The following is a 27,053-nucleotide window of genomic DNA, read 5'->3' as shown; positions in this document are numbered from 1 at the left end:
TGCAGTCACGTTTCATACAATAACCTGGAAGTAGGTTTTATCATCCCAAAATTTGCAGAAGTGACTTCCCTATTGTCACCAGCTAGTGAGTGTTCTTCCTAACTTCCAGATTCAGTGCTTCACCTACTCTAGCACCTTGCTGCGTTTATGTAAATAAATACTACAGATCTACAAACCTTTAGCAAAATGGTATAGAAATAGAGCTGATTCTGGAAGTAGGAAAGCTTGAATTCAAGCCCTATGTCTTCACACATATCAGTTTTGTTATCCTGTACTAGTTTTCTGTACTAACAAAATCACAGCTCCATTCCATCTTTGTATTCCTATCCCTGCTCATACTATTATGTAGCTCACTATTGCAAGGGAAATAAACTAAGAATATAATAGTTTTTCTTTCTAACTTTTGAATAAATAAACATATCCATAACAGGTACTTATAATGCTTTTGAATTTTTCTTAATCCAAGAGCTGTGAAATAGATTTCCTTTATCCAATAAAACTTTCAGCAGCTCCAACTTACTTATATGCCTAGTTTTCTAATGACCTATTCTTTCCATTTGAGTTTTAACCCAGACTACCACAAAGTTGCTAACCTTGTTTCTTATCCAAAAAGTTAATCTCTCCTAAACCTTACATTATTTCAAAATAAGCAAACAAATTGGCAGTAAAGCTGAGTCAAGAAAGATCCACATAATAAACTGTTAAACTGTGTGTTTGAAATTTCCTGTGTCATTTTATTTTTAAGTAAAATCTAAGTTTAATCTTATAACTTAAAATTTTTCTGTTTTTCCATAAACTTAGAAAAATAATGCCATTTCTAATTAATCTATTTGAAAATGAATTCTTAAAGTCCAGTTAATGGTTGATAACTTTTGCAGTTAAATTGAAAGGAGTTCCTTCATTTCTTCAGTCTCTCTGTCTCTTTCTTTCTCTTTTAGAAAACTAAATCTCCCTTTGAATATGGTGAAGAATATCAGATTGTGTTACTTTGGAAATGTAAACAGGCTGAATTAAGATTATAAAATCAGAACTCTTATGTTCTTACAGGCTCATGAAAAGAGCTAGTTATTCCTATCATTTGTTAATGTTGAGAGTGAATTTTGAGAGTAAAGATTTAGCGTCTTCTTAGAGTCTTAATACAATAAATTTATTAATTTAGTGAGTGATTATACCATTTTGCTAACACATGGAAACTTAAGGTAATTGTTGGAAAAGTTAGGTATTGAAACTGTTTTAGTGTATCCTTCTCTGAAAGCAGGATGGCATAAAGAGCTAACTATAATAACATGGAATTTAGCCAGAATAGAACATTGAAACTTTGAAAGAAAAAAATATTAAAGTTCAGTACAAACTTTTATGCCAGTATTATACATGTTCCAATTTTAATAACAATTTCTAGCATAAACAACCTGAAAAATATTTCTATGTATATTATGTGCCGACTGGGTTTTTAGATTAAGTGTTTTCTTTTAATTTGAAGTGATTCTTACTAAATTTTTAAAAAAGAAAACCTGACTTGGTCACCATTTATCTAATGCTAATGAGTTATCTAATAACTCAAACTATACTGGCACCTCCGATTTTTTAATTGAATGATCATCACTTTTAGAATTACAGTTCGAGTTAGTATACAGCAGTTTAGGATACAAGTTTATGTGTAATTAGTTCCTGTCTGCCATCTTATTAGAAATAGTTATCAAAAACTAGATTGGGGGGAAAGGGTGATTATTTTTGCCCATTTGGGAAAAGTGGGGCATATGTGAAGCTATTCTGCTTGCTTAAAATATTAGCCTTTTCTTAAATTTATTTATGCCTGAAAATAGAAAATTTTGGTGTTATCCTTTTGATTATTATAGAAGTAGGGCACAATAACTCTGTGTGTGTAAAATTTTGGTTGGTAAAGATTCTTTTAAATTGGTAGAGAAACATAAGCTATGAAAGAACCATTGTAACTATGAACCAAGATTAGAATTTGACACCTTAATTGACCTTGTGTATTTGTGTATAAGTTAAAGCTGTGTGACCCTAGAATTACCCTTATTTGACAACGAATTAATGAATGACTGTTTAGAGTCAAGTAAATTTAAGAACTCTGTGTATCCTATGAAATTTGATTTGACTTGCCATTCTATGAGAAATGTCTTTATTTCAAATAAAAGATTAGATATTTCCCATTAATGCCTGAGGCATTAGTAATTTTTTTTTTAATCTTTGAATAAAACTAATTCAGCATATAACGTGGATAAAAATCTGCTTTTTATTTTCACCTTTAGTCTGGCTTTTCATTAGGAACAGGAAAGAGGTCCCAATAGTATTGGCTCGAATATAATTTCATATCCTTTTATCAAAAATGTAATTTTACTATCAGGAATTTTGAGTTAAATACAGTCATTTAGTGCATAATTACAAGTTTTGTTAGTGGAGTTTGATGACTGTAGGACAAATGTTCCTTTCTGTAAAAGCCAGTGTATACTATACAATTAATAGTCCCTTTTGGAAGATCATTATACTCCAAAAAGTACAAAGGCTTAATTATTTGTCGCTATTTGAAACAAAGGTTTCAAAGAATTGTATGTTTCAGCATTGAAACTATTAATTAAATTACTATATTTTTTTAACAGGTTTTTAAAATTTTTTGCTATCCAGAGCATTTGAATTTATTCCTTTTATCAAAGACAGACTTTAGAACTGGAAATTGTTGAGGAAAGTCAGAAAAGCAATATATTTATTTACACATAAAGTTAAAGGTTTAAAGAATCAATTTTACTGTGGGAATAGGGGCTGAACTATGAGAATTTTTAGTATGTGAAACTCTGCCTAATATATTTTTTTGGGGGGGGAGAAGGACATGAGGACATGGCATGTTGTGATTTAATTTCTCTGGAGTAGGAACGATGAGCTCCTGAAAAAACTGATCTTACAGTGATTCTTATAATGAGTGAAAATGTTTTCTTAAATATTTTCGTCTTTGAGGGGAAGCATTTTTCTAGGTGGATGTATCTTTGGCTGAGGCTCTAAGAGAGACATTATACAATGCTGTAAAATTACCCATGCATATAACTCGTAAATAAAAAGCTATTAAAAAAAAAAGAGAGACATTATATATGACTTCATGTCAGTGTGAAAGATATGCGATATGTATAGTACAATGGAAAGAACACTACTTTTTGAATCAGAAGACTTGATCCATAGCACTAATTTTTCCATTTTCTTGACACATGAAATATGAAGGATTTGGACAAAATAATGAAATCTTGGGTTCTTTCAAGCTCTAAATCTGAACCACAGAAAGTGAATAATAATTGTAGTCTTTTATTATTGCTTTTTGTTTTATACCCCTTCATTTCTAAATACATCCTATGAAAGTTATCTCTTAGGATAAAATTAGCAGAAAAACCATTTCACTAAAACCATATTGAAGCCAACATTCCATAACATTCCAACAGTTGTCCCTTCTACTTCAACATCCCTTTTTGATTCCCCTTTCTCCTCCCCATAATGACCATGTAACGAAGGGAGGAGAAAGAACATTTTAAGGTTTGGAATACACATTTTATAATAACCATGTGAGGTTGGTAACCCAATTTTTACACATGAAAAAACTGACAAGAGATTTGAGTTACCCAATTTTACAAAACTAATATGTGTCAGAGCCAGGATTAAAATCTCCTGGCTTCTAAGTTTAGCACCCTTTCCACCAGATCAAAATGCACATTGATATATTCTGCCAGTACTTTGAAATACTTTTATGTGTATTAATCTAAATTAAATATTAAAGACCTATATTTTCAGTAAATCAAGTTAAGTGAAAAATTTTAAAGAGATTAAATAAAAGTACGATCTATTAGAGACTAAAAATACCCATGAGTTTCAGTAAAATCAGCAACTTTTTTTTCTGAATATAGTGGTATATGGCTATATAAAATATTGCATTATCTGGCACTTTGTAAACTACTTTGTTGTGAATATATAATTGTCTTTAATTGCCTAAACAGGTTCCCTCAACTGATAGAAATGCTTTGAATTCACTGTGGGGAAAACTAGCATCTGAAATTTTAATGCAGAATTGGGATGCAGCCATGGAAGACCTTACAAGATTGAAAGAGACCATAGATAATAATGTGAGTTAATTTTTGAAGTGCTACTTAATGTCAATGCTTTTTCCACCAGAATTTTTAATTAGCATATATATATGCAGAATTTCAGAATTTGTACTTGAAGAACTTTAAGAATAGCAATTTTTGCCTTTTTTCCCAACCCTTTAAATGTCTCTTGGCAGGGTGTGCATGTTTTGCATTAATCTGTTAAGGAAACACTGGGCAATTGCTAGAATAATGTTGGTGTATGTATAGTGCAGAATGTTGACTCATTAAAAACTAATTTCTTGACTAAAATTCAGTTTTATAATACTGCTGTTGCTAGTGGACGATGTATTGAGATATTGAGAGACATATGCTTCCAACATTAAATGCTTATTTTGTGAATATGCAGAATAACCCATTTCAAGAAATACTTATTACATGTAGTGTAGTTGTTTACTTTTACTACTTTGTTACAAGATAATGTAATCGAACCCCTTAGATGACTACATATTTTGTAACAAGTGAAAAGTCTTCCCTCTGAATTTCATGTAGAATCTTACTAATTTCAGCACCTCTCCATTTATTTTTAAATAATATCTAGTATATTTTTAATTTGTCTTTTTTCTCCTAAAAATGTTTTTTTTCCCCCCACATATGTTCTTTCCCTTATATCTTTACAGTCTGTTAGTTCTCCACTTCAGTCCCTTCAGCAGAGAACATGGCTGATTCATTGGTCTCTATTTGTATTCTTCAACCACCCAAAAGGTCGAGACAATATTATTGATCTCTTTCTTTACCAGCCACAGTAAGTAATTTTAACTTAAAGATCTGTGATCTTAATTTGTTTGGTTTTTAGAGTTTTAAAAATCACTGAGGGGAAAAATTACTGATTTTTTTTTTCTATTTCTTACGTTTCTTCTGTTCCTCTTTTCTCCCTTTCCTAAAGAACTATCCCTTATAAAAATAATTGAGACAAAAAAAAAAAAACCCAGAAAAACTAATTAGACATAATTTAAAAACCTGACATTTTTGTGAAGTGTTCTACAACCATGAATTCCAGTCTCATCAAAGGACCTAAGGAAAGATGTCTTCTCAGACTTTTGCTTAGTAGCTAACTTTATACACTATTTCACAATAACCAGTTGTATTGTTTTCTGATTATTCTTTTCACTTACATTGTTGTAAACATTGGGTATATTGTTATTTTGGCTTTGCTTATTTCATTTTGTCTTAGTTCATATAACCAATATAGACTATATAATTTTTTTCTGTGTCTCTCAGTCATGGTTTACATCTGATGCAATGTACCTGTTAGTGAAGGCCCAAAATTTCTTTTATTTAGGTACTTCAGCATGTTTTTGCGTACTCGCTAGGTAAAAGCAGTCTACAAAGATATAAAAACATCTTAAAGAAAACTCCTTTGGGTTCTTAGGGGTTCTCTCTCAGAAAACTTGCTTTGTGAATTTTTTTCCCAAAGGGCCCACACCTCTACAACTGAGTGAAGTGTCAGTCTAATTGGGACTGAACTGAAGTTAACTGAAACTGACTCTGTTTTACATTTTTTTGGGAGATTTACAACATCCTTCATTGGTGGTATAGGAATGGGAGGGTTTACTCAAACCATACTAGTTCTGCTAGGATCCTGGTTCATAACAACTATATTTCTGTATTCATCACTTAAAACACATTTCGTTACATTTATGATGCCATATTTTGTTTAGCTATTCCCCAGTATTTGGGCATTTCCTTTGCTTCCAATTTTTTGCTACCTTGAAAAGTACTGCTATAAATATTTTGCATGTGGTTTGATTCCTCACTTCAACCCTTACCCTAAAATATATGGAAACAATTTATTATTATGAGACCTAAATATCATTCCTCCAATTAACCAAATTGGTATTAGCATTCTTGGATAAGATTTGTTCTTATCAATTAAAGGGCAATTAAATAGCCCTTGTAACTTAGTTTACATAAATTTTTAATTTTTGTAGTTCCATATTAAAACCTAATTGCTGGACATCTCTCCCTGTTAGTTTAGATTGCTATTTCATTTTGTGTGAACCTGAAGTTCTTAAACTTTTTAAAAATCATAGATTCCTTTGGCTGGGGAGGTCAAGCCTGGGCACTCCTCAGAATAATGTTTTTGATAAGATACAATACATAGGATACAAAGAGAACCATTCTATTGAAATACAGTTTTCAAATTTATTTTGAAGTGTAGGGATCCCAAATTGAGGAATCCCTGGACCATTTCCATTCTTCATCTTTTTACTTGTTAGCTATTTCTCCTATTCAGCTTTATATTATCCACAATTTAGGACAATATTTATTGTGTGATGTCTTTTGGCCATACTTGGACTGGGACTAAAATATGCCAACTGTGGTATCATATTTAGTAATTCTATAACTTTTAGAATTAAAAAAACTTGGCTATGTCTGAAATGTTGGGAGGAAATTAACACATTTGACATTCATATGGTTTGAAGTTTAATGAAAGTTATTTTAAAATTTTACTTAAAGTTTTGATTGCTGTTTGGCAAGAAAATAAACTGTATATTTCTTGGTTGTGCTTTGACACACAAGGATAACTAAATTTTTTGGCTATAAAACAAAAGTGAAAACTTCTCTCTTCCTTGAGGAAGGATATTCTATTGGAATATTTACAGATGTGATCATTGAAGCAACCTTATACCTCTGTAGGTAGCCTAATTTGAAAAAAGTGATGAAATAATGTAAATTAGCAGTGGAATTTCAAGATGGTAGATTTTCTAGGACATTTTGACAGCATGTATCAAATCACAAAATGTGGAAAAAATAGATTTGACGTAATAATCTCATTATTAAGAATATGCTCTATCTCTACTAAAATTGTCTTTAAAAAAAAGTTTCAATAATGTTGTATCTAAACATCAATCCTTGCCTATTTCCCCTCCAGAGCAAGCCCTCTCTTGTCAGAAAGAAAAATAAGAATGAAGTCCAATAGAGATACCATATATGACAGTGTTTACAACATTCTCTCATAGTAGTCTCCCATACCTTTCACCTATGAGGGAAGAGAGTCATTTCATTGTCTCTTATCCAGCATTTTTTATTGGTTTTCATTTATTTTACTGTCTCTAGCTCCTAGCAGTACCTGACTCACAACTTAATAAGTGCTTGTAATGCTTTTTAAATATTTGTTCATTGATCCTCACAGCATTTCTATGAAGTAGATGTTACTATTCCTTTCTTATAGAGATGGAATTGGAAGCTCAAAGATTTTGTATCTTGCCAAGATATTTAATAGGATGATAATATAACATCAAGGTGTAATGTTAAACTCGTTTCTACCTCGGTCAAGGTAGAGTGTTGTAGGACTTGTAGCTTCTACTTTGTTCTTTTCTTAATATATCATATTGCTTCATGAGGACTGTAAATCATTAGATAGGAAGTTGCTTTTTAAACTGAAAATAGATGGTTAATTTGGCATTTGGAATAATTTGCTACAGGATGTTATTAATTCATTTATCAGTCATGCCTTAATTTTTTTGATCTCATTTAGAGTTTTCTTGACAGACATACTAAAATGGTTTGCCATTTCCTTCTCCAGCTCATTTTATATATGAGAAACTAAGACAGATAGGGTTAAGTGACTTCTCCTGGATCACTGGATCTGAAGATGAGTCTTCCTGATTTCACCAGTGCACTCAGGTTTTTTGCACCACCTAGCTGCCCCATTTAGGTTAATTCATTAGAATATGTTAAATGATAGGTAGCAATTTTTGAATAAGTATGAATAATTAAATCAAGATTATAATGTGGCTAATGGCAGGGAAAGAAAAGTTAACAGATTCTTGATTTAGAATTCTATTTCCAAATGTATTTCTAGAATGTCTTCCAAATTGTTTGTGGTAAAATGCATTTATACTTGAAAGATTTAGGCAGATGCTTCATAGAATTTCACATTTTTAAAGTTTATGTTCCAGGCCTTTCCCTTCGTTTCTTTTAATAGGAGCCCCATTTTCAAAATGAATGCATTAGACAGAATTTTTAATTTACCAAATTGAAGAGTATTGATTTTTTTTTTTTCCTTACAGCCTGGCACTGTGAAGTTGGAATTTTCAAATTGGAGCATATTAGATTGTTGCATCTATTGCCAAAAAATTGTATAGCATTTAAATCTCTTAGATGTTATAAAATAGGGTATCATACACAAATGATGAAGAAAAAAGCAGAGCTCTAGGGAAATATCTCTAAAGTTATATAAATACTGTGGGAAAATACCAGAGCCAGAAAAGATCTAGAAAGAAGTTTTTACTCATGGTATAACTTTGAATGATCTATTAATCTAAAACTTATTCCAAATACAAAGCTAATTGACACTTTATTTTCTTATTCATCAAATATTTCAGCTTAATTCATTTAGTTTTCATTTCCATTTTTTTCTATTAGAATTCACTCTTCAATTTTATAATGAAAATAAATGTATAACTTGTATTTTTCTCAGATTTTTTTAAAATAGATAATTCCTTACAATATTTTATTGGAATTTTATCTGTTTTACTGGGATGCTTGTATGATGTTCATATATTTTGAAATTTGTATTACCTGTAATTCAGTAAACATAATTTGGTTTCTAGGTAATTTCTAATTGATGTCTGAGATTTAATGGCAAAAGTGTTAATTTCTAATAGCATAACTATATAATTTAACATGCTTTGTTAAATTTAGACTAGTAGGTTTGTTTGTTTTTTTTATGTAAGACCAAGTGAAAGATAATTTTCACATATCCTTGAAGTGTTATGTAGAATGACAATGACGCTTTAAGTTGGTTACATCATAAAATATTGATGTCCTTGTTGCAGTTTATTCTTCATCTGAAAATGGAAGTGACTTACTCATTTGAATACTTTTGAACCTCTAAATGTAATATAATAACTAAGATACAGATATGTTATTAATTCTTCTAGCAATTAGGGAATAGAGACACAAAATTGAATTTCTGCTCTCAAGAAACTTATGTTCAGATGGGTAATACATGTACCATAGTGATGGCCAGAGAAGGAAGTTATGGTTGGAGACCTTTAGGGTGAGAAAATAGGGCAGTCATGTGACATGCCTATTCAGGAAGCAGCAATGGTAAAGAAGTGATCTTATTGGAAACATGAGGTAACAGTAGACTTCCACATAGTTACTCTGTTTTTCACCGCTAATATTGACATCCGGATGCACTTACTACTTAGGAAACATTTGATTTTGCAGAATAGAATGTTACTCTTAAAATTCTTCTGTATAAAGACAAGTTGTTTCTTTCATGTGTTTGAAGTCATAAATGTACTATAGGATTTTATTATGACAGATACAGTTAGAAATAATAACAAGTAAGAATCTTTGGGTCCCATACATTTAGCTGTCAAGTCCCTATACCATGACTAGGCATTGTTCATTTACCATTTCTCATCCTTAGATAAAGTCCAGAAAATAAAAAGTCCAGAATTTGAGTGTTGAAAGGAATCTCAGTAAGTAGTCTACTAAGATGAAATTTCAGTCATTCACATTGTAAAAGACCAGAATCCCAAATTTTGTCCTGTTTCCTAAGTAGTGGGTGCATCAGGATGCACACTCTGAAACTTAGGTTTAATGATCTATTTTAAATAGTTGTCTTTAAATAAAATTTTAATTATTCAGATATAGTACAGTTTGAAAACTCAGTAGTCTTGATTTGCCTAATTCATTTAGAGTTGTTTTACATTAAGCAGGCATTCATTATTGAATTGTAAATTTCCTTTTTAGGTATCTTAATGCAATTCAAACTATGTGTCCACATATTCTCCGCTATTTGACCACTGCAGTCATAACAAACAAAGATGTTCGAAAACGAAGACAGGTATTAAAAGACCTAGTCAAAGTTATTCAGCAGGTAAGAACAGGTCTTTTTGGAAGTTTTTTTGTTTTGTTTTGTTGTTTTTGTTTGTTTGTTTTTTTTAATGCATCTATAATTTTTGTAAAGGGTTTGGAAGCATAGATAAAGGATTGTCCACAAAACAAGTTTACCTCAGTTGAAAATCAGTCAGCAAGCATTTGAATTCTTACTACATGCTTGGAACTATGCTAAAATTTTTTAAAGTAGACAGAAGCTGTCTTTTGAAGAAGCTTATGTTTTATTGGACTGATTTCATCATAACAGCAAGAGTCAAGAAAAGGTTTGTGAAAGAAATAGGACTATATATAATCTTTGAAAAGAGTTGTGGAGTTTCCAAGAGAAAGAAGTGAAGAGGCAAAGCATTCTGGGTATTTAAAAAAAAGCCTGGAGAAAGGAATAGAGTTGGGAGATGGAATTTCATGAATAGGGAATAGCACAATACCCAATATGTGTGAACCAGATTGAGTTAGAGGAATTGGTGTTTAATCAACCTACAAAGAGTAGTTGGAGCCAGACTATGGAGAATTTCTTGAAAAGAGGAAGTAACACAATCAAATCTCTTCTTTAGGAATAACAATTTAACAGCTATATGGAGAATGGGTTGGAGAGGCTAGATGTAGAAAGACCAATGTCAAAGGTTATAATAATAATGGAGAGGCAATGAAGGCTAGGCTAGGGTGGTTGTGAGTTGTAAATTAAGAGAATGGAATTCATAAGCTGAGTTTGAAGAGTAAGAGGAAAGAGTCAAGTATGACACCTACATTGCAGATCTGGGTAGTAGTACTCTCTCCACAATTACAAAGAAGTTGTAGGAGTAAGTTTCAGGCAGAGTAGTGAATTCTCTTTGGACATGAGTAAGTTTGAAATGTCTGTAACATCTAGTTCAAGCATCAATGTGAGATGCATAACTAAAGCTCAGAAGAAAGATGAGGTCTAGCTGAATACATAGATTAGGTCATCTGGGAATAAATGATAGTTTAAGAGAGTGCTCAGCTTAGACCCTTGAGTATATCCTGTAGAGGAATATAATGAGATGGCTATGGGGTAAAGAAGGTTATAGTAGATGATGCATTTGCAAAGCACACTGAGATCAGCCCTACAGACGTACACCTAGGATGAAAGCCACAACAGGTCAATATCTTGAAAACCCTGAGAGGAGAGACTGATTATCCAGGAGAAGATTTCAGCACTTTTAGGCCCAGCTGAGAAACCAAGGATTGAGGAGTGAGCTAAGATTGTTAGATTTAGATATAAAGGGAATACTTGGTGATTTTGGAGACATAAGTTTCTGTTGAATCTGTTGAGTAGAAGAAGATTAGAATGAAAGAAGAGAATATAGTTAGCTTTTTCTATAAGTTAGATATAAAAAGGAAAGAGCAAAGATAGGATGATTTAATAGTGGGAAGGTGAAAGTTTATTTTAGGGATGAGAGAGTTCTGGGCATATTTGTAGGCAGTAATTAAGGCATTGAATAAAATTGACCAGAATTTGTAGTGGAAAAGGAGAAAATAAAGAATGTTAAATATTGTGTTATAGTGTTTTTAAATCAATCTGATGTCTCCGACTTATTTTTATAGGAGTCCTACACATATAAAGATCCTATAACAGAGTTTGTTGAATGCTTGTATGTTAACTTTGACTTTGATGGTGCCCAGAAAAAATTAAGAGAATGTGAATCGGTAAGTCTAAGTTAAACTCTAAAAATTTATTGTTTTTTTCAGTAGGATTATATAGTTTTAAAATTGTGATCATAGATCCATTTTGGTCAAGATTTTAAAAGTTGACAGTTTTTAAGAAGTTTAAATTTTAAAAAGTAGCTGACAAAAGCCATTGGTCCCTTTCCTGTGTTCTGAAATCTTCCTTCCCCTGGATGAGAAGAGGAACTTTGAGCATGTATCTGAAAGCAACAGGATATAATGGAAGGGTATTACAGTGAAAGCACAAAAACCTGACTCAAATCATGCCTTGGACACAGCTTTCTGACATTTAATATCCCTGTGCCTCAGGTTCCTCATCTGCAAAATTAGATTTTGGACTAATTAGCCCTTTAGGTCCCTTCCAGCTTTAGATGATTCTTGGTTAAATTGTATTTGGCTATATTTAGAACTTGACATGGTACTAAAACAAGCGTGGACCGGAGTTAGTAGATTATAATTCCTAAAGATAAGAATAAAATGAAGAATAATGAAAGTGTAGGTAAGATGCAGAAATTTGAAGGATTGCTAGTGTACTCATTTTTTTTTTTTATATTCTTGAATTGAAAGGTTCTTGTGAATGACTTTTTCCTGGTGGCTTGCCTCGAGGATTTTATTGAAAATGCTCGACTCTTCATATTTGAGACTTTTTGTCGCATCCATCAATGTATCAGCATTAGGTAGGCAAACTTTCATTTTTATTTTTATATTTAAACATTCATCAAGACAATCAATCAAAGAATAATGAAGCACCTACTATGTGAGTAGCACTGCCCTAGATAGAAATACAAAGAGTGAAGTGCTACTTACTTTTCTAAAGTATAAAAGTGTGTGTGAACTCTATACTACATAAATACAAAAAAGGATGAGTGTTTATGTCTTTGTATTTATATGCATGGTGTGTATATCAAGATGTATTTTAAAAGTATGTGTCTGTGTGTATCTGAGGTGTCTAGTGAGGTTAGAAAGATTAGGATAGGTTATTTAGGGATTTAAAAGGTAAATTTTAAAAAAAAGAAAACCATTGGAATTGGTTGAATAGTGATTTATATGGTCATTTCTGGACATAAGGAAAATTATGTAATTATAATTATATAAAATAAAGAATGGGACAAGATTTGAACTAAGGAGACCAATTTGAAAACTTGTAATTGAGAAGAGATGTCTGGAACAAAGGTTTGTATCTGAATAGAGAAGAGATCAGATGTGAGAGGTATTTGAAGACAGAAATGGACAAACTTGGCAGTTGTTTGGATACATGGTGAGTGGGAGAGTGAAGAGTAGAGGATGATACGAATCAGATACTGTCAAAACCTTTATTCTTCAATAGAAATAGGGAAGTTGGAAGAGGAAGGTTTGCTATAGTAAAATCTCAGAAATATAATCCCATTGTCTAGAGATATATTTGCTGTCTCTTTCCCACTCTCCCACCTTCCCCTCCCCAGAAGAAAGGTAAAGAGACAGTTCTGACTTATTCTTTGAAAACCAGATTTAATCTAATCTCTCCTATAGATTCCTGAGTTCTGAATAATTGTTTATGCTCAGAAGATTCCCATAAGTTTACTGCAAGGCTCTGTTATTAAGAAAGCTTACGTGGTTAATTTGTTGTATATTTCTGTGATTTAAAAATATGGAGTAATACATGTTAGACATTCACTAGCAAGACTAATTTAAGGTTTCTATTCAGTTCTTTCAGTTTCAGTTAGTCAGAAATTCAGTTAACCATGATCTCATTCTTCTAACATTCTAGTTATTAATGTTTATAATATTTTTTACATATGAATCCTATAATTAATATTTCCAATTTTTTTTTGCCAAAGAAAAGATAGAAACATTATTTGTATTTCTCTTTAGTTTAAATGATTTTATTTTTTACTGAAAGAAAATTGGTGACTTATTGATAAGGTAGTGCAATAAATTTTAAATTGCCTTGATTAAATATTTGGAAATTAGTATTTCATTAGTATTTGAATATTAAAAAATTCTCTCTGGACCACAAAGTCTAATGCCTATGTTGCCAAATACTGCCTTAATCAATTGCATTTTTTTTTAAGTACTGACTTTAACATTTACTGTCAGTTTGACAAATTCTTTGATTTATTATTTCTGTGTGACTTTCTTCAATGTAGGCCTTAAATATTTGATTAACCAATTCCTCACGTGACCAGCAGCAAGCATAAATTAAGGTGATTGCCTAAAGCTGGGGACGTAGTTTCTGGCAATTGTACCTAAGTTATTCTGTACCATATAGGGATTAAGCTCACATCTTGAATTTCACTCATTTTGTAGCCCACTGAATTAAATAGTGAGTAGTGTGCTTCTCTTGGCAAATGACTATATGTGCCTAATATGATTTTATTGGCCATGGTTGGAAACGATAGGTGTATCATTTCTAGAATTCTGGTGAGTTAACAAACTGCTTAATTTTCCTTTCTTTGGTTTTTTATTCGTTCCTAAGACCTATAATGAAGATCTTAAAGAAGAACTTAATTTTTTGGCTTCTCTGCAATAGAATTTTCTCCCTTCCTGGCTAGCCTCCTGTCATTTGGCTTTTCTCCTTGGATTAGAACTTTTTTTTGCCAGCATTGAGAGAACTGTAGTTATATCCATGATGCTTTTGTCCTTTATGTTCCACATTAAGATGCCTGTAATTAGAAGAACTACGTTCTTCTAATTTGCAATCTAAGTTTAATCAAGTGACTTCAGTGTTCCTACTCCTTAGTTTCTTATGTTGCTTACCTCACAGGATATTGTGAGGCTCAGATGTGAATAATATATATGAAATAATTTTGAAAACTTGAAGGCACTCTAACCAAGTACAAGGTCATATTATCTCTAACACTCTTTCCTCCAATTTTTTAAAAAAAACAGTTATTGGTGTTATTAATCAGTCTTAAATTATTAATAGTTTATCTTAGTTTGAACCTTTAATCATTGTTAAGTTACTAATAGCTTATCTTAGTTTAAACCTTTTAAAGATGTAATCATAGACTCTCAAGAGTTGAAAGAGACAGACTCAAACGAGTTCAGTCAAATCTTTTTCTATATCATTGTTAGTAGTAAAGACATTGAATTAGAATCTAGAAGACTTGGTTCTGAATCCTGGCTGCCTTTTATTATGTGACTTTCAGTAAACCTTTATGTTTCTCTGGGTAAAATGAAGGAGTTGAACTATATTTTCTGTAAGGTCATTACCCTAAATGGCAATGGTAGGGCCAGATTTTTGAAGATTGAAGCCTTGTATTCTTTTTTCACAGAATTATTTATTATTGCTCATAGAATTATAGAATCATGGCCCCCTGGTGGTCATAAAAATGAAGTGAAATGATGAGCTGTTGTTAGGACAAACATATAGAAATGGCATGTGTCATTCCCCCATGAGATTGGTAATGGGACACCAGAATGCAGTTTTATGGAGAGGCTGCCAGGGTATTACATCCCTGTTTTTTTCTTTCTTTTCTAAATCTTAAAGCTGCTTCATAGAGTTTTTTGCACTAGAAAATGTTATTAAGACTTCCCTGTGACTTGTTAATTGTAGCAGAACTTTTTTGGATGTCCCCAATAATTTGGAATTTATAGTAATTAGTAATCTTTGAATGATTAAAATTTATCTTTGGTCTATGCAAAATTTGTTAAAGTAGTTGTAGAAAAGAATTCTTTGACCTAATTGAAATATAACAAAACTATTTAATTAGCTAGGTATCCTATATCTTTTCATATACTTTAGGCAAACCTTGTGACACGTTGACTGGATGTATATCTTTTTCAAGGAAAAAACATAAAAAGTATATTATCAAAATTGGAGGGTTTTGATAATCCTTTAAAGGTAATTAAGTCATACCTAAAATTAAGGGGCTTTTTATGGCCCTAGCAGGGAGAAATAATATAGTGAAGAGCATTGACATCACACAGTGGAGAAGATCTGGGTTAGGATTCAACTTGTCATGATGTGGTTCTTAACCTCAGATTGTTTCAAGCAACCCTCATATGAGTCTAAATCACAGGATTGGTGATGATTGCATTAGTGTAAGGAGTTCCTTCAGGTGTAGTTATTAGCTGCACAGAAGACCTATGTCAGACCCAAATAAAGTTTTATAATAAAATAATAAAAATCAGGCCCAAAATAAAATTTATTTCATTTCATTCCTCAAGAAAAGTTTGAAAAACTAAATTCTTTCTTTCTTAGCAACACCAATATGAAATATTATCTCTATCCTTATATATTCAAGTTAAAATCAAGAAATTGAGTTTTCAAATGACTTTCCTCTTGTCAGATAGCTCATAAATATAGAAGTGGGATTCAGAATCAGATCTAACTCTTTTTTTTTTTTTTTTTTTTAATTTAATAGCCTTTTATTTACAGGATTTATACATGGGTAACTTTACAGCATTAACAATTGCCAAACCTCTTGTTCCAATTTTTCACCTCTTACCCCCCCCCACCCCCTCCCCTAGATGGCAGGATGACCAGTAGATGTTAAATATATTAAAATATAACTTAGATACACAATAAGTATACATGACCAAAACATTATTTTGCTGTACAAAAAGAATCAGACTCTGAATTATTGTACAATTAGCTTGTGAAGGAAATCAAAAATGCATGTGTGCATAAATATAGGGATTGGGAATTTAATGTAATGGTTTTTAGTCATCTCCCAGAGTTCTTTTTCTGGGCATAGCTAGTTCAGTTCATTACTGCTCCATTAGAAATGATTTGGTTGATCTCGTTGCTGAGGATGGCCTGATCCATCAGAACTGGTCATCATCTAGTATTGTTGAAGTATATAATGATCTCCTGGTCCCGCTCATTTCACTCAGCATCAGTTCGTGTAAGTCTCTCCAGGCCTTTCTGAAATCATCCTGTTGGTCATTTCTTACAGAACAGTAATATTCCATAATTTTCATATACCACAATTTATTCAGCCATTCTCCAACTGATGGACATCCATTCAGTTTCCAGTTTCTAGCCACTACAAAAAGGGCTGCCACAAACATTCGTGCACATACAGGTCCCTTTCCCTTCTTTATAATCTCTTTGGGATATAATCCCAGTAGTAACACTGCTGGATCAAAGGGTATGCACAGCTTGATAACTTTTTGAGCATAGTTCCAAACTACTCTCCAAAATGGTTGGACCCGTTCACAACTCCACCAACAATGCATCAATGTCCCAGATCTAACTCTTTAAGTCTTTCATTCTGTTGTCAATGTTATATGTCTAGGACTGTTCTTTACCTGGAACTGGAGAAGGGAAATAGTTAAGTAAATACTGTGCAAAATGCGACATTTTAATAAATATTAGTGAAGAATACTTTATTAGGTGCCATAGGAAATATAATTTCTAGATGGGGTAGGGCAGACTTATCATGTTCTTTACATGGCTTATACTATACCATTATAAAGTGATTAAATTATAATTCTTTCCAAGTTTTTAAATTTCTAATATATTGGCCCTTTTCCATAGTTAGTTCCCTTATATTAATTTGTAAAAAAGAAAAAAATTCTTCTCTTCTTCCCTCCACTCTTTCCTTCTTTCCTTCACTAATTCTTTCAAGTGTAGAGTATATGTTACATTACACCAAAGTCCAGTGGTAATTTATTAAGCATTGTTTTCCATTTGAAGGATACACGTATCCTGAATTTGCTTATTTTTTTTTTTTGTTTTTTACCAAATGTCTACAAACACATATATGGTAGCTATATTTTTTTGAAAACTGCATATTTAGAATGTGTGTTTTTTTTTTAATCAGTTTATGTATAACCCTGTAGATTTGTAGGATAAGATTTAAATCCTTTTGCCACTAGTGTACAACATCTGCCAGAAAAGATTATAGTGGTGAATATGCTAATGTGGGTCTGTGTGTCTGTAATTTAAAAGATATTCTAAAATAACACTTGGAATAGTTTTTAGTTGTAGATAATAAAATGTGATGTTTTAAATGTTTATCATAATATACTTAAGTATACATTAATAGGCCCTTATTTGAGTTAGTTTTGCCCTTCAAAAGAAAAGTATAATTAACTTTTGCATTTATGTTTTAAACTTACTGTGTTCTGCTTATTTTAAGTAATATCTAGATTATCTTTATATTTGTATTCCTTAAAGTTTGTTAATAGCCATCTTTTGTGGTTGCTAAGCAAGATAGCTATTAACTCTTAAATACACATCTTAAAATTTATGAACTTTTCAGAATCTCAATATAACATGTTTGTAGACAAGGTTGTGATTTTAGTGTAATCTGACTGGAAGTTTAAAAGAGTCTGGGATGAATTAGATGTTTTTGGCAGGCATTCTACATTTAGATATATTTTCTGCTACATTTTACTTATTGGTAAACTGAACATAAATGTTTATAATTAGATGCTATTTCATCAAAACTAAGTGAAATGTTGGCATTTCTCCATGTTCATTATCTACTCATTTCATCGTAACTAAAATTTATTTATTTATTTTTAATGTGTATACATATTTATACTGTTATCTTGATGCACAAGAGAAATAGAAAAATTAAAGTCTTCCAAACTTTAGTTGTAATGTTCAGATTATTTTGTGCCCTTTAAATTAATATATATATATATATTTTTTTTTTCATAGCTTTTTATTCACAAGTTATATGCATGGGTAATTTTACAACATTGACAATTGCCAAACCTTTTGTTCCACTTTTTCCCTTCCTTCCCCCCACCCTCTCCTCTAGATGGCAGGATGGCCAATACATGTTAAATATATTAGAGGATAAATTAAATACAAAATAAGTATACATGTCCAAACCATTATTTTGCTGGACAAAAGGAATTGGACTCTGAAATATTACAGTTAGCCTGTGAAGGAAATAAAAAATGCAGGCGGGCAAAAATAAAGGGATTGGGAATTTGATGTAATGATTCTTAGTCATCTCCCAGAGTTCTTTCGCTGGGTGTAGCTGGTTCAGTTCATTACTGCTCCATTAGAACTGATTTGGTTCATCTTATTGCTGAAGATGGCCAAGTCCATCAGAATTGATCATCATATAGTATTGTTGTTGAAGTATATACTGATCTCCTGGTCCTGCTCGTTTCACTCAGCATCAGTTCATGTAACTCTCTCCAGGCCTTTCTGAAATCATCTTGTTGGTCTTTTTTTTTTTTTTTTTTTTTTAATTATAACTTCTTATTGACAGAGCCCATGCCTGGGTAAATTTTTTTTTTTTTTTTTTAGCCACACTATCCCTTGCACTCACTTCTGTTCCGACTTTCCCCCTCCCTCCCTTCACCCCTTCCCCCAGATGGCAAGTAGTCCTATACAGCTTAAATATGTCACAGTGTATCCTAGATACAATATATGTGTGCAGAACCAACAGTTCTCTTGTTACACAGGGAGAATTGGATTCAGAAGGTACAAATAACCTGGGAAGAAAAACAAAAATGCAAGCAGTTTACATTCATTTCCCAGTGTCTGTTGGTCGTTTCTTACTGAACAATAATATTCCATATTATTCATATGCCACAATTTATTTAGCCATTCTCCAATTGATGGGCATCTACTCAGTTTCCAGTTTCTGACCACTACAAAGAGGGCTGCCACAAACATTCTTGCATTATTTTTCCCTGTCATTCTGACCAGTCTGACAGATATGTAGTGGTATCTCAGAGTTGTCTTAATTTGCATTTATCTGATTAATAATGACTTGTTATAGTCTCATAAATTAATATATTCTGTCAAAGTAGTACTATTTTTCTTTTTCAGTTCAACTTTTTAAAAAGTCATTTTAAATTTCAGAATAGCCTGATAGATATCACTTTTCTTACCTTTAAGAAGTTATTAGAATTTAATTTTTCCTGTTTGTGGCAGTTGGCATCTTAATTGGTACCTAAATAACTAGTTGAAGTACTCATAAAAATGATAAGAAACTCATGTAACGAGACCGTTATAGAATCACTGGTAGACAAGAATGCAACATATATATAGTTTTAGTCCCAGCTCAGCTATTAATTTTTTGTATAACTTTAAAAAATCTTTAACCTCTTTGTATCTTTTCCCTCTTTTTCTCTTCTCTAAATAGAAGTATTAATACTTAGGTCCCAAGGTTGTAGAGTTCAAGCGAAATAGTGTATATTATTAAAATTCTTTGAAATTATAAATTAATGTATCTCTGGCAAGTCCTTGTACTTAAATACTTAAATTGTATATATACTTTTTCCACTGGTGCATATTGCTGCCCCATATGTATCTTTGCAATGGGTCCCTTATTGTCTTATATCCTTGTAGAAATTAAGAACTTGTAGACAGGATCAAGGGAGGATGGGCTCTTGAACTCTTTATATGACATGGATAACACTTAGATTTGTGACATTGCTATTACACACTATTCCATTGTCATCTTTGCAGGTTACATTCATTGGATATAGCCTGACATATCTAGCATTATACTTTCACCTCTTAGGCCTGATGCTTACTTTCTTATTGTAGTATTATTAACTATTTTTCCATTAGTGTGTGGAAAAAACTACTCCTAGAAAGCTACATATACAATAAAATTTGTTTTTAGAGAGACATTCGTGTTGATTATAGTTTCATGTAATTATTGATAAAGGCTGAAAATGAAATAATGATTGGATCATGTTTATCATTTTCAAAACATTTCAATAAATATTTTTAGGGATATTTGCACATCACTGAGGAAGATCTCCACTTTTTTACATAAAGCAAGCAGTCCTTCTGGCACAGTGGGAAGAGTGCTAAATTAGGTGCTATGGAATCTGGACTTTAGGGTGATTCCATCTCTTCCTCGATTGCAAAATGATACATATTTGTAAATAAGACAGGTGTGTGCTGTGACTTTTGTGGTGTAGATAGTAAATTCAAAGGGAATCTCAAAGAGGGAGAGATCGTTTTTCAATTATATTCAACATGAAACTTAACCAATAGCCAATTTTAATAAAAATATGGGTAGAATTTAGCATTGCAGTATATTTCTCTTTACAGTATAGTAAAGAAGCACAAGACATAAACAGGCATGTTACCTGGATGCTTATGTATTTTTTCTCTCCTGTTAGCATGTTGGCAGATAAGTTGAACATGACTCCTGAAGAAGCTGAAAGATGGATTGTCAATTTGATTAGAAATGCCAGGCTTGATGCCAAGATTGACTCCAAGTTGGTATGTATTATAAAATGTCCCATAAATACAGAATATAAGTTATCCAAAACTCAATTTAAAATCATTTTGATCCTTGCATTTTATTTGACCTCTATTAGATGATTTTTCTAATTCCATATTGACTGCAGAAATATTTTTAATTTATTAACTAGCTCATCTGAATATGTAACCTAATATAACCTCATTGGGAAAGGTATGAAATATTCATATGTTGATTTTACATTTCATACTTAAAGTGTTATGTTTTTCTTTTTGAGCACCATCATTAAAATATCATGAGACCACATTTTCTCCTGTTTTCTTTCAGGGTCATGTGGTTATGGGTAACAATGCAGTCTCGCCTTATCAGCAAGTGATTGAAAAGACTAAAAGCCTTTCTTTTCGAAGCCAGATGTTGGCCATGAATATTGAGAAAAAACTTAATCAGAATAGTAGGTCAGAGGTAAGAACCTTGACTTTTCATTTCTGTTTTGGCTGATTTAAGAATAGTAAAATATAATTACCATGTAGACATGCTTGAAATGAATACTAATTTAAATATTGACTGCTGTATGATCTGCTATGTTTTTGTTTTTCATTAGTAAGCACGTTTTATTTAAGATTTTATACTTTGTGCTAATTAATTTCTGAGCAAGAATATTTTCTGTACTATATAAAGGTCAAACCAAAAAAAATTAGATATTCTGTTGTATTATAATTACTAGTTTGCCTCTTTATTTCTTCCTCTTATTTATTTGAAATTATGAGTTAATGAAATAAATATTAAATATGTAATAGTAGATGATAAATAATGTGTATTACTTATTAAAAATCATGAGTTAATGAAGTCAAGAAAGGAAGAGAGAAACTAGTACCAATTATGACATGCATTTCAAATTTCATTGTCTACTGTGTACAGAAATTATTACTTATAATTATCACTTTAATATTTTCAGAAAGTATTGTCTTTTTTCTCTTGACAATTCTTTCCTTTATATTCTAGGCTCCTAACTGGGCAACTCAAGACTCTGGTTTCTACTAAAAATCTTTGGAGGAGGAATATGTTAAAAAATTTCCACTTAACATATACAAAGTATAGTTCTCTAGAGAGAACCTGAAATATTGTGGATTTGAATTTAAATAAAATTGGCTATGTTTCATTTTATATTTTTAAGTTTGTATAAATGTTTGCTTAAACTCATTTATCCATAAGGCAACAATGAAACTATATTTATGTAAAATTATCAAACAATGGGGAATATGTGATTATGAAATTTTTGGTTCTAACTTCTGATCGTGGGACAAGCATTTAATTTAATAAATTGAATATAAACTTGCACTAGCTACCATCATTGTCTGCTAGATATCTAGCATGTTGACAGAGAAATAAAAATCATTCCATACACAGAAGTTGCTTGCTTTACACCATTACTAGACATTGATTGCTTTTAATGGGAGCAGTGATAAGGATGACAGAGTTGGTAAATTGAAAATGTTAAGATTGAAAAGACATCCACATAAATAGAGTGTACCTTCCTTGAAGACAGAAGATTGTATTATGTCTTTGGGGCAAGGAGATCCTTGCCATCATTTCTGAAAAGTCTTCCTTTTTTTAAAAAATTCTTCAAGTCTAGGCTTGATGGTTTTTGATGGTAGGTATTTAATAAATGCTTGAACTGAATAGGTAGTAACTGGTAAAATAATAGAGGACTACCAAGAGAGGAAACTTCCTCTACAGAAGTTTGCAGAATATATGCAGAAATAAATCTTTAATTTTGTGTTTATTGAGTTGCCTAAGGCAGGATTAAACCAACTACTACTTTTTGGCCCAGAGCCAAATGAGACTCAGAGCCTATTTTTGTTTGACTATGAGCTAAAGTGACTTTTATATTTTAAAATAAAGTTGTATTGTACAAAAAAGCAGGTTTCCAGTCATGTTTGGCTAAAACATGAAAAAACATTTTTTGCACAGAGCAGATTTCTTTCAATTAGTTAATATTTAATAATCATCTGTGGAAATACAAAAATGAAAAAAATAGGCTTTTCCTCCTCAGGATGGTTAGGTGATATAATATACAATCATAGATCTGGAATCTAAAAGACCTAAATTCACATCCTACCTACCTCAGACACTAGCCCTGAATCACTCTTAAAATCCAAAGCTTCTTAAACTGTGGGTCATGACCCCATATGAGTCTTACTGAATGTGGGAGTTTCAGAAAATTTGGGAAGAGTAAAAGGTTTCTGAACACAGTGATCAAAAATTCAAATCAAATATATAATGAAGCTGAGGGTTTCTGGAAGCGCTTATCCATTGTGTGACTTCACTGCAGCCTTGGTGGTTCTTTTTTTTTTTTTTTTAAATATACCTTTTTATTTACAAGATATATGCATAGGTAATTTTTCAGCATTGACAATTGCAAAACCTTTTGTTCTAACTTCCCCTCCTTCCCCCCCACCCCTTCCCCCAGATGGCAGGTTGACCAATACATGTTAAATATGTTAAAGAATATGTTAAATACAATATATGTATATATGTCCATACAGTTATTTTGCTGTTCAAAAATAATCGGACCTTGAAGGTAGTGTACAATTAACCTGTAAAGGAAATAAAAAATGTAGGCAGACAAAAATAGAGGGATTGGAAATTCTATGTAATGGTTCATAGTCATCTCCCAGAGTTCTTTCACTGGGTGCAGCTAGTTCAATTCATTACTGCTCTATTGGAACTGATTTGGTTCATCTCATTGTTGAAGAGGGCCACGTCCATCAAAATTGATCATATAGTATGGTGTTGAAGTAAATAATGATCTCCTGGTCCTGCTCATTTCACTCAGCATCAGTTCATATAAGTCTGTCCAGGCCTTTCTGAAATGATCCTGTTGGTCATTTCTTACGGAACAATAATATTCCGTAACATTCGTGTATCACAATTTATTCAGCCCTTCTCCAATTGATGGGAATCCACTCGGTTTCCAGTTTCTGGCCACTACAAAGAGCTGCCTTGGTTCTTAGATACAACATGCGCATTTTGCATTGCATTTGTACAAATGCTGCAGCTAGGACCAGACAGGCAAAAAAAGTGTCACAAGTAGAAAAAGTTCAAAAAGCTAGCTGTTTCCCTCAATTTCCTTATTTGTAAAATGAGGATAAAAGCACCTATCTTCCAAATTTGTTTTCAGAAACAAGTAAAATGTAAAATGCCTTCTAATCTGTAAGGTGCTATATAAATGTTAGCTACTATTCTAGTCTAAAAAAGAAGGGGGGGGGGTGTCATAAATTTACATGCAAATAAGTAAGCTGCAAAGTAAAAAAAAGAATTAAGAGTGCCACTAGGAAATTTTCAGAAGGAATGGTCAAAAATGTCTCAGGTCTGTGTGACCCTGCGTAAATCACAACCTCAATTGCCTCAGCAAAAGAAAAAAAGGGAAAAGATAAAATTCTTCAAAGTTCACTTTAGGTTTTAACAGATAAGATGTAACATACATCTTAACAATACAATATTTGGAGATGGGAAAGCACAGGGCAAGATAATGAACAACGATCTCATTTACCTTGAATATAAAATATATAAAGGGAAGGAATATAAAATAATGTTTGAGAAAGAAGAGATCTGAAATCCAAGATATGGCATTTGTTATTCCCATATAGTCTGCAATTATAGATCTGCATGTATAGAAGGAATTTTTTCATTTCAAACTCCTATATTTATATAATCAAGCCACTGGACTCTTCTCATATAGTCATATAAAGAATACTGCATCTAGAATCAGAAAAACTGGTTTCAAGTCCTATCTCTTAACTATCAGTAGCAAGTCAGACCTTCATTGAATCATCTTATGTATAAAATGAAAGGGATGAAATTATTAGCCTCTACTGTCCCTAACAACCCTAACTCTATAATCCTAGAATGACTTACTGGGGAGATTCAAACTCTTAAATTAGAGGCTATACCCCTGAGTACAGCTTGAACCAGGTTAAAATGTAATTGGGAAATAATTTAACAAAAAACTAAAATAGAACATGATATTTATATGCGATTTTCTGACTCAATATGTGGCTCATAGGGATACTTATGTATAGTATATGTATACACTTTGGGCTTAACTTCTATATACCCTTTAGGGATACTTATGTATAGTTTATTTCTAGGCACTGTTCTTAAATACACTTTGGGCTTAACTTCTATATACCCTTTATCATGTGATATATTTCTCTGCTTCAAGATTTAAACTTTAAGAATCTTTTGAGGCAATAATTAAAGACAAGAAAAAGAATTGTAATATTTTTTATTTTGAAGTCTTGAGTTAAGAGGCTATAAAACTAATGTCTCTAGTCTGTACTCAGAGCTAAGTGGCCCAGACCTCCATGAATATAATCACTGTACCACTAGAGCTTTTGGAGTGTGCGAGACAGGTATCTTAGTATAGAAATCAAAGCAGGAGAAACGGAAGACTCATTAAATATAGCCAAAAAGTGTTTTGTAATATATCTTGTGTCCATTTGTGTATGTGCTGGTACAAGATGAAATCTACAGAGAAGTGTTTACAGTAATTTTGGGCACATACTACTTAAAGCAAGTTTTCAACTTCAATTTTAAACAATTCTCTAGAATCCCTTTATCTGCCCACTGTATGTAAGATTATAGCTGCTGAAAGGACCAGGTTTAGCCAAAAAGGAGTTACAAACTTTTGTTTAGTACTTCATATATTTTGTTTCTTGCACTGGGGTGTCAAAACAAAGATACAGTGATTTAGTTATGGTCCCATTATAGAAACTCCTTTGTAATAGTGTCATTACAAGGGATAAAACAATTACTTTGTAACCATTTGATCTGGGTGGATTACCAAATGAAATACTACTATCTATAACAGCCATGACTGGGGGCAATTATGTATTTCATGAGGAAAGAACACCTGAGTTCTGAATGAGTCATTTAATTCTTGATAAAATGGTTATGATAATGTCTAAAATCCCTGCCTTTCAGCATTGTTGTGAGAGTTAGATAATGTACATACAGTACTTTGAAAATGTTAGAGCATAATTGTTACTTAAAGAGTAGGCAGAATTTCCACAGGTCTTTCCAGTTGAATCACAGTCTAGCTCCGTGAACTAGAGGAGGTATGGTCCCCGTCTTCCCCAATCATTCTTAAGATAGCCTTGATTTGAATCATCTAAATGTGCCAGTAGCCAGCACACTGAAGGGTCACTGTGACTTCCTGTTAGCCAAATCAACCAAAATCATCTAGAGAGACCCTCTTTCCTTCCCTGAACAGATGTATTAGAGACAAGTATACAACAGACATTTAGTATCCAATGAAATCTTCTTTTACATTTATTCTTTAGCTTAATTTTCCAAGACCATCTATAATTTATGTAGTTCCCTACTTTTTCATCCTTGTTTCTTTCTTGCATACTCTGTTCTGCTGACTGGTCTATTCACCAATTTTTGTCTTGCTCTCTTAGAGGACTTTGAGTTATACATGGAATCTCTTCCAATAGGAGAGTAATCCAGTTGGCAACGTACAGAATATATTCTAAAGGGAATAAACAGAGTTGAGTTAGGAATAGAAAAGTAGTGGAAATAGATATAGCTCTTCTGGGAATTCCATTGCATCTGTTGAGGGAAGGGAAAAGCCAAGACTTCAGAGTAGTGGGAAAATATCAAACCAGATGGTAGAACCAGAGCTTGGTGTAGCTAGCAGATAATAGACATGATCTATATCCAATCTAACACCAGTTTACTAAAGGAGCTGCATTAATAGAAGAGGAAAATGAGACTTTGCTGTCTACATAAAGTCGCATGGAATAGTTTTAATTCAAAAGTTTAGGTATCCTGCCCGCCAAGAGGGACATCTTTATAGAAGCTTAATAGAAGGAAAAAAGGAATATGGTTTTTCCCCTTCAATCTTACCATTCCTCTTTTTTAGGAACCTATGCATCTTTGTTTCATTCCTAATGTTAATTAATGGTGGTAAGTTTCTGCTTGCTGTTATTTCTCTTTCATTCATTGTTTACTTTGTTCAACTAATGATGCTACTGAAAGTGACTAATGTTAGAGGCTAAAAGGTATTGATGCATAACTAATAATTCTTAGAAGACTGACAAATACTTTTCAGTGGTGTTAAAATCCAGCGATGGAAATAATGCAAAAAAGTCTTGGGCAAGAGAAGATTTGATTGCACACAGGAAAATGTGACTTTTATATTGTGCAACACACAGATGATAGGCACTAATCAATATTTAAAGTAGAT

General features: G+C 32.2%; 1 protein-coding gene across 1 annotated transcript in view; it reads left to right on the top strand.

Annotated features, from left to right (window-relative positions):
* The window catches only part of EIF3E (eukaryotic translation initiation factor 3 subunit E), a 40,440-nt gene extending 18,267 nt beyond the window's left edge, over positions 1-22,173 (top strand). Inside the window, exons 6-13 of the mRNA XM_003760323.4 lie at positions 3,996-4,121; positions 4,763-4,887; positions 9,855-9,981; positions 11,562-11,663; positions 12,249-12,358; positions 20,718-20,820; positions 21,128-21,262; positions 21,803-22,173. Of these exons, the coding sequence (XP_003760371.1) occupies positions 3,996-4,121; positions 4,763-4,887; positions 9,855-9,981; positions 11,562-11,663; positions 12,249-12,358; positions 20,718-20,820; positions 21,128-21,262; positions 21,803-21,841 (867 nt within the window). The 3' untranslated portion in view covers positions 21,842-22,173. The remainder of the gene's footprint in view (positions 1-3,995; positions 4,122-4,762; positions 4,888-9,854; positions 9,982-11,561; positions 11,664-12,248; positions 12,359-20,717; positions 20,821-21,127; positions 21,263-21,802) is intronic.
* Positions 22,174-27,053: the final 4,880 nt, after the last annotated feature.

This window comes from Sarcophilus harrisii, chromosome 1, assembly GCF_902635505.1.
Source record: "Sarcophilus harrisii chromosome 1, mSarHar1.11, whole genome shotgun sequence".
NCBI classification, from domain to species: Eukaryota; Metazoa; Chordata; class Mammalia; order Dasyuromorphia; family Dasyuridae; genus Sarcophilus; species Sarcophilus harrisii.
This window is presented reverse-complemented; position numbering and strand designations above follow the sequence as displayed.